Here is a 17,922-nt window from a genome sequence, read left to right as displayed (position 1 = left end):
GATGCAATTTTAGAAAAACAGTCTTACGCTGCTCTGGTTCAGCACTGCGGTTTGAAGGACCCATGCTCGCCTCAGGCAGGCGGACAGGGCTACTTGTCTTTGGTTTGCTGTCTGACGTGCTGAAAGGAGAAAGAAGAAAGAAAGAAGTCATGAACCCAACAAATACTGCCATCCAAGACACTAATGTTAACTCCTCTACATTTGTTTCTCTCTGATGCCCAACACCTAGTACTGCCAAGGGAAGAGCGTACAGTTTAAGGCTGCAGTGGTCTTTTTAACACTCTGCTCCTCCACTTCCCCAAGAAATACCTCCCAAGGCTTCACAGCAACAGCTCCATCCATCATCACAGGAACAGTAAGCAGGCCCAGTAACCCCTACCATGCACACAGCCATGGGACAAGGTGATGAAGCCAGCACAGGCACCAACAGAAAATGGAAACTCAGATAGATACCACACGTATGTGTTCATTACATGGAATATGTCAGAAAGCAGAGATCCTAACAGGGGGCTATTTCCAGGGTTCTTCCCCATTCTAGTTTTGGCTTATTCACTACCATCACTGTGCCTTTGCTCTATGTGTTGTAGTTCCTGCATGTAACCTGTTTGGTTGTAGTCCTTCTTCAGAATTGTTCTTCAGAGATGCTTTGGACAACTCATCTAGGGCATTTCTGTACTCCTTGCAACTGAAGGGGAAAGGAGAATAAAAAGAAATGAGGAAAAAACCAAAATAAATAAAAAGTTAGCTGTTCTCTGGGAGACTAACACCAGTCTAAAGATTCAGTTCAGAGAGAGAGGAAACAAAATCGTACAGTAGAAAAACCTGCCCTTTGCCTTATCCTACAACTAAAATTTAGCTCTCTTAGAACAGAATCTACTCTAGATCACACTTCAGGAAAAAAATCTCCCCATGTCTCTCCATCTCCCACAGTTTAGGAATGTGCTTCTTTAAAATTCTGCTGCCTCGTGGCATTCAAACCCCAAAATTTCCTGAAGCAGCTGGCTTAGAGTGCCGAGCAGGAGCAAGAGCTCCTACGACCAAAGGTAGGTAAGGGACAGACAGCAGTATAAATACTTAGCTCAGCTGCACTTCCTCCTGGCTAGCAAGCCATCACACTACAGGGAACACTTAAACAACTAATTCATTTTGTCTACTACACTTCAGTAAGAAAAGCCCCAAATCCAGTTGCAATATGGAAAACCTACTTTCCATATCTCACCAGGAAAAGGCAAGAACTTCGACTCTGGTGAAAACTCTCAATACAGCTGAATCAAGAAATTGCATCATGCTTGCTTCCTACCATTAGGACTTAAATATTCCTTGCACAGAAAAGCTGCAAAAGTACAACACGTGTCAGGTGAATGGCAAAAAACACATCAGTACCTGAGAGCAAAAGCTATGATGGAGCTTGGTTCCTTCTCACAGACTGCAATAGGTACACGTTCATGCTCATACATTAGGTAGTGTTTATCTGGCTCACTAAATGAGGATGACATAGGAATACTGTTAGTACATCACAGAAGTTTGTGGAATGAAAATGTTAAATTTTGGTCAAAACCCAGACCTCATCACTGCAATCCCAGGCACAAGCTGCAAGTTTCAGCATGGAACCAAAGCTCCCCAGATCAGTTTCTCATAATAGACACATTCATAGCTATGTGGTTAAATCTAAATAGTAATGTGTTAGGGCAACCAGCACTTCAAGCAAGCTGTTCATATCAGAAGACCAACTCCAAGTTAGAGTAAGAGTCTACTTCTGTTTAGCAGCCACTGTTTCTAATGGCACCAAAACCTGCCCAAGTTCATTTTGACTGTCCTGCAGCATGAAATTAAAGGACAAACCTCAGCCCTTCTGAACAAGCAGTTTAGCAGAGAAATTTCCCCAAAGTCTCCCAAGTTTCTATAGTATTTTCTTCTACTTATCTCTTGGGTTCAGTCATTTAACTTTTCCTCATTAGCCCCCGGCCTCCTCTATGAGCCTGGGGGTAAGGTTCAGAAGGTAAACTCAGGCTGCCAAACGTTAGGCTCATCTCAAACAAGAAACACTAAAAAGCACGCAGACCAAGTAGCTGAAAGACTTCCCAGTCTGCCCATTTTCACATGAGGGGGAAACTTGAAGGCACATGCAGTAGCCATTGAATCTGACCTACACCCAGACAATGCCAATTTGAGTCCAACCCTTGGAAGAGGTCTGGAAACAAAAACAAGAAGGCGGCATGTAGCTGTGACGAGTCTTTGCTAACGGAGGACATTTCTGCTCCCTCCCTGCAGCAACAAAGTTAGAAGGCACCTTTCTCCCCCTACCCTCCACCAAGAGTTCTGAGGAGAAACTGGTAATACATATGCATGATGGTGGAGCATTAATAAGAAAAGCAGGTAACCTACAAACACCTAGAAGGGACACAGAAAACTTCGTCCCTTGAGGAAGTTCTATAGCTTATTCAGAGGCAAACCCAAGTGATGATTTAATTCATATACCAAGCAAAGGCAACATGCACATCTTTGCAATTTGACCAGGCTGCTAACTTTGTACATCATGTATATTATGCAGTACTTACAAGGGAAATGGAATGGGGTTATAACTGTTTCCAGGCAAAAAGTTAGCCAAGATAGCTTTCATAGTAGACTTCTCTTTCACTTGGCTATCTGTAGATCCCAGTGAGTGTCCATCAAACACATCTGGAACAAAGGTAAGTTAAATTTGCATCAGAATATAAAACTTTAGGGTCTAAATTCAGAAGCAAGTTTACAGTACACAGAGTGAGCAGATGTGCCATTTCCTAAACTGATCTGATACACTTGCAAAAGAAAAAAAATACAAAATCACAACTGAAGTATACCTTCTGAGCTGCTTGTGGTATCCTGTTCAGACAGCGTGTTGGCACCAGTCATGTGCTCTGACGCACCCTCTGGAGAGGTGGGCAGCTGAAGATGGGTAGAGCCTGTGGAACTCTGACTTGATAAAGTAGTCAGGAAACGATCCTCTGAGAGTACCAGGATAGTTGAAGACAAAGGAAAGCATGTTACACAGCTTGTGATACTGCTTGCTCCCAGGCCAAGTGCCTGCTTCCGTGAAGTTTTTACTTAAAAAGTAGGTAAGGCCACTCAGGGCAAAGAAACAGGCAAGCTGATCAGCATAGCACATAACCTCCTGAAGATGCATACATACTTACTACCTTCAGTTCCCACAAACTCTCAGTATGCCTCTCAAGTAAGAGGTCTCAGCACCCATAACCACCTCAGCACCCATAACCACTTCAGAGAGGACGTATTTCCCAAATTCCCAGTCTGAAAGTTTTTTTAACTCAAGTTCAAAGGAAAACCCTTCCTAACTGATCTAGTATTGTATTAGAAGCAGACTTTGCTTTTTAGAACACCAAGCTAGCAATTGGTGCATGGCCATCTGACACAATGGGGATTCACTGCTTCTCTAAATTATCAAATTTGACAAAGAATCCCATGGTATGACAGGGAAAAGGTTACAGCAAGCTTCTTTTTGTAGCTTAAGAAAAATAAACAAACAAACAACAGACCTTTTTCTCCATTTTGCAGTGCTGGAGAAGCATTGCGTGGGGAAGCATCCATGCTACTGATCTAGGCAGAACAACAAAACACCAAAGATGAAGCCAAGCTCTTTATAGCTCTACTCCTTCCTCTGTGGAACTCTCACAAAAGCAGATGCGTCACAACAGAGCACTCCCATCCACTGCACCGTATATGTAAAAACCATCTTGTTGCTACATCAAAGTCAAGTGAATTTTAGCAAGTATGTGTTAAGTGGAAAGGAAACATATGCATGCAGCAGAGCAAATCCAAGGTCTCACAGTGTTTCTTTGTGCACCTGTCTAATGTTAGAACTACTGGGAGTTCAGCCTCTCTGTATGATGCTTACAATTGTACTGTCTTGCAGTTTGGACATTTTCTCAAAGCACCAGCTCCCCAGTAGGTTGCTCAACACTCTGGCAACTGTACCTTCAGACAGAGCTCAAGGTCACAGTCCAAAACCATTTACCCATCCCTTCAGACAGTTCCCACAGGACACATCACAGAACAACAATGAACATACAGATTCAGTATCAGTCCTTCCTGTGTTTTTGCTCTGCCTCTCCTGACAAATGTTGCCTTTTCTTTTTCACAAGGGCTAAAGCTGATGGTCAACACCTAGAGTCTAATGCTATGACCTCCTCCTTATCTAGGCATACGCATGACAATGAGTGCAGCTCTCCGCTATCAGTCTTCAGATTGAACACCATGCAGACACCACAGATCAAAGCCTATTCATACTTAGTCACCTGCTGCATAATATGGCTCTGGGTTCACACCTTTAGAAAAAGGTACATATACTAACAAGCAAGTCAACCTTTTACAGCTGAAAACTACATGATGTAGTAAAACAAGTTTACTAAGTGAACTGAAGCCAGCCTTGATACTACTACATAGTGTTTAACCTGCTACTCGTACCTTGCTTTCTTCACCCTGCCTCAGTCTCCCAGGGCTTGGTGGTACTGATGGACGTTTTCTACCTTTCTCTTGTTGGAAGAGATCCTGCAGTCTTAAAAAAAAATAAAAAAAAAAGATATGTTACAGGTATTAGCTGTAACCAGCAGAAGTTATGAGGGTTTTTTTCATACCAGCACACAGACAAATATGCTTTCACAAGCCTTTACTACAAACTCAGATGGTTGCTAACATGTGCCAAAGCTATACTTTTATAGCCAAAATCAGAACACTCTTCACCTCCAAGATAACTTCACCTAATATAATTGCTTTTGCATGCTCCACTCTTCTCTTCCCTTTATTCAAATGACACTTTTTCCTCCCAAATACAAGTTGTGCTGTACAACAATACTTTTATTACCTAGCCTCAAATGATTTTGTTCCAGTCAACCAGCCCTATGGTCTTATGCTGAATGTTCTCTACTGGTTAAGCTATTGTAACACACTATAGCTACTGCACTACGGGGAGAGAAAGTACATAGGAACCTCTTCCCTTCTACAAGCAACAAAGTATTAGTGTTGCTCATAGTTCCAACATGTGTCCTCTTACCTACTATTCCAGGCTTGTAGCATCTCACAAAGTCCTTGCTTTTTAGCAATCAGAGACTCAAAAACAGATTGCAGCTGTTGAGGTGTGTCTAATGATGATGAATGCAGCCTTGCTTGGATTTTCTCAGTCCAGTTTAGAAACTCTCCCTCTTCCATCTGTCAAAAGTAAAACTATTAGTATTCTGTGACTAGAAATTACACTAGATCTGAGTGGCTTCTCCACACACTTTGCAGCCTATAGTCCGGTGATGCAGAAATAGTCAATTACCTCCTTTTGGGCAAAAAGGTCTTCCATCTTCTCTTCTCTTGTTTTGTTGAAAGTATCCGTTTTCAGGGAAGCAAGGCGATCATCAACAGCAAGATACACTTGTGACACCCTGTCAACAGGGGTGGAAAGAGTTAAGCTGTGACTACTTGGAAGCGCTTTGAATGCATTTATGGTTAGTGTTTAAGAATACAAGGGACGACGCATGACAGTCTTCCACACAGTACACTGTCCCACCAAATTTGTAATAGGGCACACTGGTGAAATTATATTAGTATAGCAGAAACCTAGAAATTACACACACTAACACCTTCACAACCTATTATTAGAAGTTGTCAGAGAGTAATATAAAGGTCACAGACATATTACTAACAGAGGGGAACTGTTGTCATCTGTTTAGGATGAATCTCGGACTGCAAGCTACACCTCCACCAGAAGGGCTCAGAGTCAAGAGTGAGTAACTCTTCCTACAGCCCTAAACAAAGCTCCACAGATTCTGAAGTAAGGCGGTCACAGAGACAGTGTCAAACAGGAATGCTGCCAACCAGGCAAAACAGCAGTCAGGCTGGATTTAATAAGAGTTTCCATCATGCCTGTCTCCCAATTATTTTCTACATTTAGAAGCTGTAAAGACTTACAGTACTTTACCTTACACTACAATAATGTACTAGACTGCCTGCTGGTCTCATACCCAATAGGTCACAAATACAATGCCTTTTACACACCAGTTTAGTAGCCACAGAACTAATGTAACAAAAACAGTTCTGTTTGGACCATAGATTTGAGCAATGCCTTTGCATCTTTTTCTGGGCTGAAGGCAGAGTTTAAACTTGCTCAGACTTTCCATAAAGGAATGTTAGAGAACAGGTACAAAGTGTTACCTGCAGTTTTCAGATTAAGCCTTCTAGGACTGCCTTTCTCTATTCCATTTTTTAGTATTAGAGAGAGGAACTGGAAATACTTTAGCGTAACTGAGAAGGCATTTTATTAGGTGACACCAGCTGATAGTCAGCCTTTCAGTGGCTCTTTAGCAGTATCATTCAACTACCAGCTCAACATCAATGGATGGAAAAGAGAAGAATCTTATTTTCTACTGGCTATGTTTAAGATCAGTTGCAGCCAGATGAAAAGACAAGAGATTAGTATAGACAGAGCAGGTGAAGGTAATAAAGAAGATTTCAGTATGATCCTCTCTTAGATGTGTATGCATATATAAATGCATTTAAAACCATTACTTTTCTATTAAATAATGAATATTCAGCAAGTCTTACCTATGCTAACAAAAATTGGTTTGTATTATAAAAGTCAAAAATACAGACAAGCTGAGGAAAGCTTACTTTTGAGAGAAATCCTTGAGATCTTGCAAAACAGTAACTTTTGATGGAGCCTGCCGCTTGATGTAGATCTTGGGGAGTGGGACACACACTTCAAGCAGCCGGATTGGAGAGTAACTGAAAAGGCAATACAACAACTGTTAAGGAGACTGTGGACTATGGCCCTCACATTAAAAAGGGACATAATGGCAGTGTCTCCGGGGCTTCAGTTACTTTTAGTAGCAGTAACACCCTTTTCATTTATGTCCCAGGTGAAATATAAAACCACAGATCATGTTGTAGGAACAAAATTCTGGAAGTTTTTGAGATTAGACAAGGAAAAGTGTTTCCCTTCTGTTTCATGAACTGGAGCCATCCATTCTTAGGAACACTGCTCAACCTATTCAGGACAGTGATGACACTCACAATGCCCTCTCCATCCCACACACAATCCCATTCTTGTGGTTATAGTGCTGTTTTGCTATCCCACTCTGTACTTAAAGTGAAGGACAGAGCTGAAAAGGCCATACTAGTGCTATATGCTTCACATAGTACAAGAGAGAGTTTTAGCAGTGGACCTCACCTGAAAGATGCCACCATTTGATTATAAGAAAAATACTGATGATAGTCATGGTGGATGGAATGACCACAAGGCTCTGCATTGGCCCGTCGAGTATACTGGTGCCCATAGAATCTCAGCTCAAGGTATTTTGCAAAAGACATAGACCAAGAATCATTGGAAAGGGGAACAACTGGTGTCACCTGAAAAATTGAAAGCCAAATGTCTTGATATAAATTTTTAAACTAAGATTTAAGGACAGGCTAACCTACACAGTAGCCTAGTACTTCTAGTACCAGAAGAGCCTGCAACCCTTAAACATAAATACAGCATTCATGCAATGCTAAGGCCAACACATAGTTACTATAAATCAGAAAAACAGCAACTGCTTGTTGACCATGACAGGTATTAAGTTGGGGGAGTGCAAATATATGCTTGATGGAAGCTTATATCTGGGATGCTATTTTTCTGCATGGAGAATTTCCAACAACCCAGTCAGCAGCAGTGTTTCCATCCTGTACTCTTTTCCCTGGTCATTCTTCAGCTACGAATACATTGAAATTGCTCTGCAATGCATTTCAAGTTCAGCAGTGCTTGCAAGCTTAGAGCAGCCATAGCTTTACAAATACTTAATAGCCACATATATATTATTGTTTACATGAGCACACAAAAATAAAAGGTTATAGAACAGGTGTATACACAGCAGTGCTGGGCTTGCCATCAGTAATTACAGCAACTTCCTCTAGGTATCCTTAAATCCAACAACCATGTTTAAGGCAGCATACGTAGGTGAATTGAGTCACCCACATGCGTAATAGGGACGTTTGCATTTCAGGTACTGTGCAAATCTTCTAATTAAGTTTTATTCTTGTCCCTTTGAAGGCTCTGAAGTTTTACAGTGTTTAGCTAGAGATGTGTATCCAATTCGTAATGTTTTCTCAGCTAAACTACAAGCTCCCAAACAAGTCTCCGATAATCACAATCATCTTTTAAAAGCAATTTATTATTCATTTAATGAAGGTTTTACTTACTTTCTAATGACTATTAAAGGAAGTCTAGACATCACACTGATGCAATGCAGATGAAAGAATACCAAGTGGTTTTCACTAAGTCAGTATGTGTCAGTGTCTGCTCTTCCCCTTACTGACTCACTGCAGGAAAGGCACTGTACCCATCACCTCTAGGAACGAACACCATTTTTCCCATGAGGCAGAAATTAGATTCCAACAATGTATCAACTCCACTTCAATCTATCCTCTCAAAGTCAGGTTTGACAATTTCTAACAGGACTACCTCCCACAAGATGTTTCACCCTCAACAGCCCCAATTCCACAAGAGGCATTTGTAGATATGTGAGAACAGCTGTGTCAGTAACAGGTTTGGTACCAGTTCAGCCATAGCTCCATGAAAGTACTTCTTCCAAAATGCTGCCTTTCCATAAAAGGCCAGGCACAACAGGAATATTAAATTGGAACAACAATGAGTCTGAAAGTCCACATCCTCACCTGTTTGCACAGTCTACACCAGGAGTAAGTAAGAATGGTGTGCTGGTACCCAGGGACCGGAGAGTCCAGTTCCTTTAACACAATTTGCACACAACCTTGCCCGTGAACAAAGCGACGAATGTGATGCACCATTGGTGTTTCACAGAACATGCTGGGGCATTGGTAGGATGGCCTTTTAGAAAGAAACAAAAGCACTTATGAAGGCACTGCTGAAGAACTGATTCAACACATCTAATATGCCTTTTAGTATCACAACACTACTTTTGAGTTTCCAAAGCCTTTAGTGAAAGCTGTTTCTGCAGAGTGAATTGTACACATGGAGAAATAGCCTGTAGGGATATTCCCTTGCTAGCAATGGTTGTAGAGCTCCCAAACTGGACATTGGTTGCTACCACAACCTTTTTACAATGAACCATTTTCTACCAACATATTCCATACAATCTAAAAAATATGTATTAAGCACCTGGAAGTGCTTGGCACCCAATTAGAAGACCATTTTGGCAGTGTACCAGAGCAAAGGTTATTGAGTAAAAAGATGTGCCAAAGAGCCTCCAAACTGGCAGTGTTTCAAGTCCTGAAGGAAAAGGTGAGCAAAATAGTGCCATGTTCTCTTTCAACAAAAAAAACTCAAGGCCTTTCTTCAAATGAGTTTAAGTCAAAGAAAAGAAACCTAGAAAAGCCCAGATCTTATTTGCTCATATGATGGGGGGGGAAACCTGCTGAAACTGTTTGAGAAGTATTCACTTCAACACACACTAGCTGGACAGCAGAGAGAAACAAGAACTTAAAAGTGGGTAGCTAAGCTCCTCCTCCCCACTGATCAGCACCAAGAGAAATACTTACTCCTTCAGAGATGTCTGAACATTAAGAGCATATTGCTACTGCAAGTGGCCAGTGGAAAGAACAAAGTAATCTTGTCTTCTGAAGAGCCACAGGCTTCACAGCCTGCTGAGGCTCTGTATAGGGTTCTGATAAACCTAGCAACTTGCAGCTCTTTCATACAAAAGTAAATCACACAGTACATTGTCAGGGCTAAAAGTATTCTGGACCATTTACTTTACCTACCCTACAGCACAATAATAAATCAAAAGCAGCAACAGATGTAAGTGGTAAGCTTTACTAGGACACAGCTGGCCCTGCAGACTTGTATGTTATTTTCCTAAGTGAGCAGGAAGTAGAGTTTACAAAGAGGGTGGCAGGTCAACTTCACAGAACTATCCAATGCTTTTGTTTTGTTTAGAATGAGATTTAAAGCAAGTTCGTCCTCACCTGAAACAGTAGCGCTCCAGAAAAATCCCTAGAGTCAGATCATTTTTCCCATAGAATTCCATGGTCACAATCCTGAAGCAGAGAAAGAAAAGCTTTAGAGGGTTGATGCTGCCACTATTAGCTGTGCAGTGGCCTTTAGATGCACAGATGCTCACTCACTGCTGGTTTGTTTTCAGCCTTGTATATCTCCAAAGGCTTTATCTCCTTTTGACTACTCTTTCTAGACCTTTGCTGTCAAGCTTGCTCATAAGGAGCTCAGAGTCTTACTAGAACAACTTTAAATTTGGCATTTAAAAGTTAAATACAATTCAACTGCACTTTTGAAGATCATATTCAAGAATATACAGGCACCAAAAACTAGACAGTTTGAAGCTTCAAACACTAACTTTTGAACAGTTGCAGTTTCATACAGAATATGAAAAACCCTTATTCTTCTAAAAGATTTAACAGCAACTTTTATTTCCTCAGAACCTGAGGTGGCCAAGCCACTTAAAATGTGCCATAATTCAGGCATCTCTAGTATCAATAATATACATATTCTTATCGCTGCTGTTTAGAGAGCTTATTGCCACCTTCTTTGGTTCCTTACTAAGTTTTTTTACAGGAACTCTAGACTTTTCCCTGTGAGAGAACTATCTCCACATTTTCACCTGAGCTACAGGATGACACACCAAGATCTGTCCTGTTTAGTTGGGTTAAATACATGCAATTAACAAATTAAAGCCTCCTAAGATGGAAATGAAGTTAAAGCACTTTACACCACTGATTAGAATGTGAGAAAGATAGCAACATATTCAAATGCCACTCTCAGATGATACAATGTAGAAGTATTATGAGATTCTCTCAAGTCTTATTTTTAGGCTTGGACATTCTTCAGTGTTTATATACAAAAAACTCCTCTCTACAAGACAGCATATACCACCCTCCCCACACATATATTGCTCTGCAGTGAAAGGACCAACAAAAGCGTTTGGGTTTAGAATAGAATAAACCAGGTTGGAAGAGACCTTCAAGATCATCACGTCCAACCTATCACCCAACACCACCTAATCAACTAACCCATGTAACCAAGCACCCTGTCAAGTCTCCTCCTGAACACCTCCAGTGACGCCGACTCCACCACCTCCCCGGGCAGTCCATTCCAATGGGCAATCACTCTCTCTGTGTAAAACTTCCTCCTGACCTCCAGCCTGAACTTCCCCTGGCGCAGCCTCAGACTGTGTCCTCTTGTTCTGGTGCTGGCTGCCTGGGAGAAGAGACCAACCTCTGCCTGTTTACAACCCCCCTTCAGGTAGTTGTAGAGAGCAATAAGGTCACCCCTGAGTCTCCTCCTCTCCAGGCTAAGCAGCCCCAGCTCCCTCAGCCTCTCCTCATAGGGCTTGTGTTCCAAGCCCCTCACTAACTTCGTTTAGGCTGGGCTTTCTAATTCTTGCCTTGGGGATTACACAAATGCTAAATGACACTGCTCTGGATGCACCTGACCAGGCAAGATAAAATTCTCCTGGCAATAGCTCCTGTTATAGGGTAAGCACAACCTACCAAGGAGTCCTCAAAGAAATACTGATCTTGACTTAGGAAAAACAAAGACAGCAACTAGGTGTGAAAGATTTTTTTTCATACCAGGGGCTAACACAGGCACTTGGAGCATTGCTGGACTGAGCAGAAGAGCTACTGAAGAGAACACAGAGCCTTTGATGGTTTACCGGACTCAGGCAATCCACCTGGTAGGGAGAAAAACAATTCATTAACTGATCACAGAAGCCTCCATCCACAAACAATTCCTGAGGAAGTTTTGTTCTAGTAGTTTTATTTACAAACAAATCTCTGCTTGCTCCCTCCATACAGATTAACCTTGCACTATCTCTGAGCTCAGCCTCAGGTAGACTCATACGCTGAATAATGGCTAACTACCCTTTTTAGAACAGAGTAATTAACATGCAGAATTAAATCAGCGTGGATTCAGTCTCCAAAGCACTGCACAATTTAGAACACCTTGGAGTCAAAATTCTGCCAATGTGTTATACCTCAATTACTCATTCAGACTACAGAAAGACTTCCAGCTTTCTGTCCTTTGCAAAGAGATTTACCATGCTGCTGCTGGAATGAAACTATTTCCCCTTCCACACCCTACAGAACTATGAAGATACCAAATATTTCTCTTTGATTATTGAATACACTTAAAGCAGCATCAACCAGTCTGATCCAGAGCAAGGGCTACTATTATGGTTTGTAAGATTATGGCCTGTGAAGCTACAAAGATCTACATTTAAGCACCAATGAAAAAGTGACTTCTGTTCATGAATTTGGAGGCTGATTGGCTCAGGAACCACAATGTGCAAGTATTGTAAGAGATCAGTTTTGCTATTCTTGTTCAAGAAAGTCTCAAGACCATTCTCATTAGATATGAGTCAGATGCTTTCATGACAGTTTCTCAAAACTTTAAATATTTTGAATTACAACATATATTGCTCCACTTCAAAATTTCAAGATTACCCCTCCTCCACTGTAAGACCTGTATTTCCTCAGATCACCCAAAATTTTACACTTAAATGCATTAATGTAATTACAGCATACTGCTGTTTCCATGACATTAAGGCCTCTGAAGAGGAACATGTTACACTTGCAGAAATCACTGATACAAGCATTAGGAAAGCTTGGTTTCAGAAACTTCTTTTCTTCATGTTTACTTCTTTTTCATACACTCATTTTCAGAAACCAGTTATACATAACTGAGCTGAATAGGGAGTGTAGTATCTCAATATATCAATTCTTGGCTGACTTCATGCATTTCTCAGAAAATAGTCTCACATCTTCCCTTCTCAGGGAAACTTTGCAGTATCTTGTTCTGCTTTCTTATATCCACAGAGTCTCTGGCTATATTAAGTGCCCTGAGCACTGTAATCTAAAATGCAGTTTTAATACAGTCTAAACCAAATTTTTTAAATTAAAAAACCCCAAACAATTAAAAGACAAAAAAAAAACCCACAAAAAAATCCACAAGCCCAACAACCAATACCAAAACAACCAAAATCAAGCACTCAACTGAAAAAAAAAGCAAGCCACCCCAAATAAAATCCAAACAAAAAAACAAAAAAAAACAACAAAAAAAAGAGCACCCACCAACCACAAATGCATACATGTTTTATTAGAATAAACCAAACCAGGTTGGAAGAGACCTTCAAGATCATCGTGTCCAACCCATCAACCAATCCAACCCACCCAAACAGTTAACCCATGGCACCAAGCACCCCATCAAGTCTCCTTCTGAACACCTTCAATGACGGCAACTCCACCACCTCCCCAGGCAACCCATTCCATAGTGCAATCACTCTTTCTGTATAGAACTTCTTCCTAACATCCAACCTGAACCTCCCCTGGCGCAGCCTGAGACTGTGTCCTCTTGTTCTGGTACTGGGTGCCTGGGAGAAGAGACCATCATCCGCCTGTCTACAACCTCCCTTCAGGTAGTTGTAGAGAGTGATAAGGTCACCACTGAGTCTCCTCTTCTCCAGGCTGAGCAACCCCAGCTCCCTCAGCCTCTCCTCATAGGGCTTGTGTTCCAAACCCCTCACCAACTTTGCTGCTCTTCTCTGGACTCGTTCCAGCAAGTCAACATCCTTCGTAAACTGAGGGGCCCAGAACTGGACACAGTACTGGAGGTGTGGCCTAACCAGTGCAGTGTACAGGGGCAGAATGACCTCCCTGCTCCTGCTGGTCACACTGTTCCTGATGCAGTCCAGGATGCCATTGGCCCTCTTGGCTGCCTGGGCACACTGCAGGCTCATGTTCAGCCTACCATCAACCAGTACCCCCAGGTCCTTCTCTGCCTGGCTGCTCTCCAGCCACTCTGACCCCAGCCTGTAGCACTGCATGGGGTTGTTGCGGCCAATGTGCAGAACCCGGCACTTGGATGTGTTAAATCTCATGCCGTTGGACTCTGCCCATCTGTCCAGCCTGTCGAGGTCCCTCTGCAGAGCCTCTCTACCCTCCAGCAGATCAACTCTTGCCCCCAGCTTGGTGTCGTCAGCAAATTTACCGATCATCCAGATCATCAATAAAGATGTTAAAGAGCACAGGGCCCAGCACTGATCCTTGGGGCACACCACTAGTGACTGGCCGCCAGCTGGATGTGGCACCATTCACCACCACTCTCTGGGCTCGGCCATCCAGCCAGTTCCTAACCCATCGCAGTGTGCTCCCGTCCAAGCCATGGGCTGACAGCTTGGCCAGCAGTTTGCTATGGGGGATGGTGTCAAAGGCCTTGCTGAGGTACAGGTAGACTACATCAACAGGCCTCCCCACATCCACCAGGCAGGTCACCTGATCATAGAAGGAGATCAGGTTGGTCAGGCAGGACCTGCCCTTCCTAAATCCATGCTGGCTAGGCCTGATCCCTTGGCCATCCTGTAAGTGCTGTGTTATTGCACTCAGGATGATCTGTTCCATGATCTTGCCTGGCACTGAGGTCAGGCTGACAGGCCTGTAATTCCCTGGCTCATCCATCTGGCCCTTCTTATGGATGGGCACCACGTTGGCCAGCTTCCAGTCCTCTGGGACCTCGCCAGTGAGCCAGGACTGCTGGAAAATTATGGAGAGTGGCTTGGCCAGCTCATCTGCCAGCTCTCTCAGCACCCTAGGATGAATCCCATCTGGTCCCATGGACTTGTGGGGATCCAAGCTGCTAAGGAGAGTTCCAACCACCTCCTCATGGAACATAGGGAAACTCTGCAGCTCCCTGGCTCCTTCTGCCAGCTCTGCAGGCCAGCTGTCAGGAAGACGTTCTGCCCTTCTAGTAAAAATTGAGGCAAAGAAGGTGTTAAGTATCTCTGCCTTTTCCTCATCCTTTGTTACAGTGTTCCCCTCCGTATCCACTTAGGAGTGGAGGTTGTCCTTCCCCTTCCTCTTACTATTAATGTATTAATAGAAGGACTTTTTGTTGTCCTTCACAGTAGAGGCCAGTTTAAGCAACTGGGGTTTAGAATTTAACAGGAGACACTAGACTATCTGTCCTACCAGGAGAAACTGACTTAACTTGGGGTTTCAGTAACATAGCTTTGGATCTTACCTTGTGGGACCACGAGGATTCAGTCTGAGTCAGACCCTTCTCATCATCTTCAATTCTACATCCAGTTTTTGCAGCAGGGACACTGGACACATCCTTACTTTGGGCAAAGGGATCTGTGCTTTTCTGTAGTATCCTCCCTCCTCTGGCCCGATAGTCAGCCAGCATTCTGGCTAAGCTCTGGCTGTCACCTAGATGTTCTGCTATTCTAGTATTAACCAACTCGTGAGAAGGTAAGATTTGGATAGCCTTGGCTTGGATGCTCCCATTCATCCCTTGTAGTCCAGAAAGATCCCGCAATAATTGTCTCTTCCTTCTGCTCTCTGACTCTTTGTATTCCTTATTGAGGAGAGGAGACCAATAAACCTGCTCAGGGAAGTATTCCCTGGCAGGGCATCTCATACCTTTTTCAGTCAAGAGGAATGGTTCGCGGAACATCATTACAGGAGAAATACAGAGAATGACATCTTTCAACTCCTGCTTAAATGCTACAGAGTAAGTCTTGAGACGATCCTCAGAAGAAGTTACCTCTTCTGTGACATATAAACCAGTATCATCCTGGAGAGGGTCTCTGAAGACTCTCATTTGACTCTTGGACTCCTGCAGATCATCTGCCTGTTGAAGAGGCTCTAGTGTCTGGCTGTCCAAGTGCTGGTCCATACCATGGAGGGGCAGTGGGGATGTTTCAGGTATTGCAGAAGGTACAGAGTTGAACACTGGATACTGTGACTCCACTTTATGGTGCTCTTGCTGTTTTGAGGAGGTGGTTTCCAACTGACTGTTCTCTTGGTCACTTCTTTCAAACAAACCTCTTTGTTCAAGCAAGCTGACCTCATCAGAGGACACTGACTCAGAGATTGCAGGCAGCTTTTCAGAGGACAGTTCAACGTCTCTGACTGCTGCACTGAAATCATCACCATTGAAGAGGTTCTGTTCATTTTCATCTCCTGGGTCCTCAATAAGGGAGTGAAAGGAGGTGTTTTTGGTCAGAGTAGGAGGCATGGCAAATTCATCCATAAGGAAAGAGATTTCCAGCTGGGAATGGTAAGCCACACAGACCATGAAGATTAAAATCTCTTTCACACGGGCCAGCTCATATTCTGCAGCACCACACAACTTGATTGTGCAACCCAAGTGCTGGGGACAACCTTCAAAGAACATCAGGGTTTTTGTCTGATCTTGAAGAAAGTTAAAAAAAAAAAAGAAAAAGAAAAAGAAAATAAAAACAACAAATAAAAGGAATTAGGATGACCAGCTACCTACAATTAACCTGCTCTTAGGTATCTCTCACACTGAAGAGACTGAGCAAGATAAAGTAGCAAAATCCAGCAGCAGAAATTCACATCACTGTACTGCAATAACTTATTTTTGCAAGCAAAATGAGCAAAACCGAAACTTCTCCTGTTTTGTAAAACAAGTTATTATGAAGGATAAATGAAGGTCACACAGAATGTTGGCCTCAACAGCTTATTATAACATCACTTTAGACTCTGTAGCAGTGAAGCAAAACCATAGACCCAGGCACATTCGCTCATCCTTACAAATCAAAAGCGTACAAGATTTTGAGTGCCATTTAAAGGCTGGAAGGGAGCAAGAAGAGGAAGAGGTGCAAAGCCTGCATCTCCACAAAGATTTGCATCGACAGCACACGTGTGTCAGCACCACTGGTAATCTGTCAAGCAGTATTTCTTCCTTTGCAGATTTCCACTGCTTAAATAGGGTTACAGAAAAAGGAAGGCTGTTTCTCAAAGCAGCACTGTGACTGGACGAGGGGCAGCATGCACAAATTGCAACAAGGCAAATTTAATATATTGGACATGTTACAGTTGGATCATATGAATCTCCAAGGTCCCTTTCCAGCCCTGGCTATTCTATGATTCCATTTCTATGCAGAAAAACTCTTTATGGTGAAGATGGTTAAGCAACTAAATAGGTGCCCACACAGGCTATGAAATCTCTGTTCTGCAGTATTTTAACAGTTGGCTCACAAAGCCCTGAGGAACCCAATCCTTCACCGAGATTAACACATCCTGTTTCGAACATGAAGTGGGACTAGACTAGAGAAACAGCTTGGAAGGAAGAAGGCAGCCTAATTGAAATCTAGTGAGTCTAATCTTAGTAACATCGTGCTTTTGTGTTCATAGCCAGTTAGTTCACTGTAGTTCCAAGATGTAACAGAAGAAACATGAGTAGGAAGGATTATACTTGATCACACAAAGCACCTGACAGTTTTGCTCATCCTAACTAGATTTAAGTATTTATCCTTTCTCACACACGCACAGAGGCTATGATACATCACCCTGTACTTACCATTGGGCAACTGAAAAACCTGCATATAAAATTTATGACAGGTCCCCAAACGTGGTTTGGTCAACAGCTGATCCATTGACATCACTAAGTCTCCCTGGGTCATTCGACTTACCCGGTCTAACACTTGCTGTAAAACCAGAAAGAACTGTAAGAATTTACACTGCAAAAATAATACTAGCATTCTTAGCTTGCTCTTAGGAAAAAAAAAACAAAAAAAAACAAACACAAAACCACAAACAAACAGCAGGAAACCTCTTCTGGAATGCAGACCCTGGGCTAAATGCAGTCACAGAAAAAAGGACAAGAATCTTCAAAAAGCAGTTGGGTAAATATTTCTGGTAAGAGGTAAGACTGTCCTTCCTTGAAGACATCTGTACCTGTTCAAGTGGAAAGAGTCCCAGAAGGCACAATGCAGTCAGCATGGTGCTGGCTATCAGGAGCCCAGCCAATACCCACAGCTACTCTGTTTGGCTGCCTGTAGCCTGCCTGACAGGGAAGCTGTCTGGCAATCACTGAGGAACCACAAGGGATTTTGCTACAAATAGTTGTGAAGACTTAACTCTAGAATCAAGCCAGGATATAAAGACCTACCA

General features: G+C 42.6%; 1 protein-coding gene across 7 annotated transcripts in view; it reads right to left on the bottom strand.

The window, feature by feature from the left end:
* The window catches only part of PIKFYVE (phosphoinositide kinase, FYVE-type zinc finger containing), a 66,621-nt gene that overhangs the window by 11,556 nt on the left and 37,143 nt on the right, over positions 1-17,922 (bottom strand). For 5 of the 7 annotated variants that reach the window (XM_068138414.1, XM_068138412.1, XM_068138416.1 and 2 more), the window contains 16 exons: positions 17,330-17,456; positions 15,023-16,197; positions 11,578-11,678; positions 9,958-10,029; positions 8,689-8,860; positions 7,208-7,386; positions 6,649-6,762; positions 5,315-5,423; positions 5,048-5,202; positions 4,462-4,552; positions 3,534-3,594; positions 2,841-2,984; positions 2,559-2,679; positions 1,384-1,479; positions 602-685; positions 28-119 (listed from right to left, as the gene is read on the bottom strand). In XM_068138414.1, the coding sequence (XP_067994515.1) occupies positions 28-119; positions 602-685; positions 1,384-1,479; positions 2,559-2,679; positions 2,841-2,984; positions 3,534-3,594; positions 4,462-4,552; positions 5,048-5,202; positions 5,315-5,423; positions 6,649-6,762; positions 7,208-7,386; positions 8,689-8,860; positions 9,958-10,029; positions 11,578-11,678; positions 15,023-16,197; positions 17,330-17,456 (2,893 nt within the window). Of the gene's footprint in view, positions 1-27; positions 120-601; positions 686-1,383; positions 1,480-2,062; positions 2,192-2,558; positions 2,680-2,840; positions 2,985-3,533; positions 3,595-4,461; positions 4,553-5,047; positions 5,203-5,314; positions 5,424-6,648; positions 6,763-7,207; positions 7,387-8,688; positions 8,861-9,957; positions 10,030-11,577; positions 11,679-15,022; positions 16,198-17,329; positions 17,457-17,922 lie in introns of all 7 variants that reach the window. The other 2 variants (XM_068138417.1, XM_068138419.1) reach the window with 2 other exon arrangements.

This window comes from Melanerpes formicivorus, unplaced genomic scaffold, assembly GCF_026170545.1.
Source record: "Melanerpes formicivorus ecotype bairdi unplaced genomic scaffold, bMelFor1.0.p_v2 SCAF_5, whole genome shotgun sequence".
Classification (NCBI taxonomy): Eukaryota; Metazoa; Chordata; class Aves; order Piciformes; family Picidae; genus Melanerpes; species Melanerpes formicivorus.
This window is presented reverse-complemented; position numbering and strand designations above follow the sequence as displayed.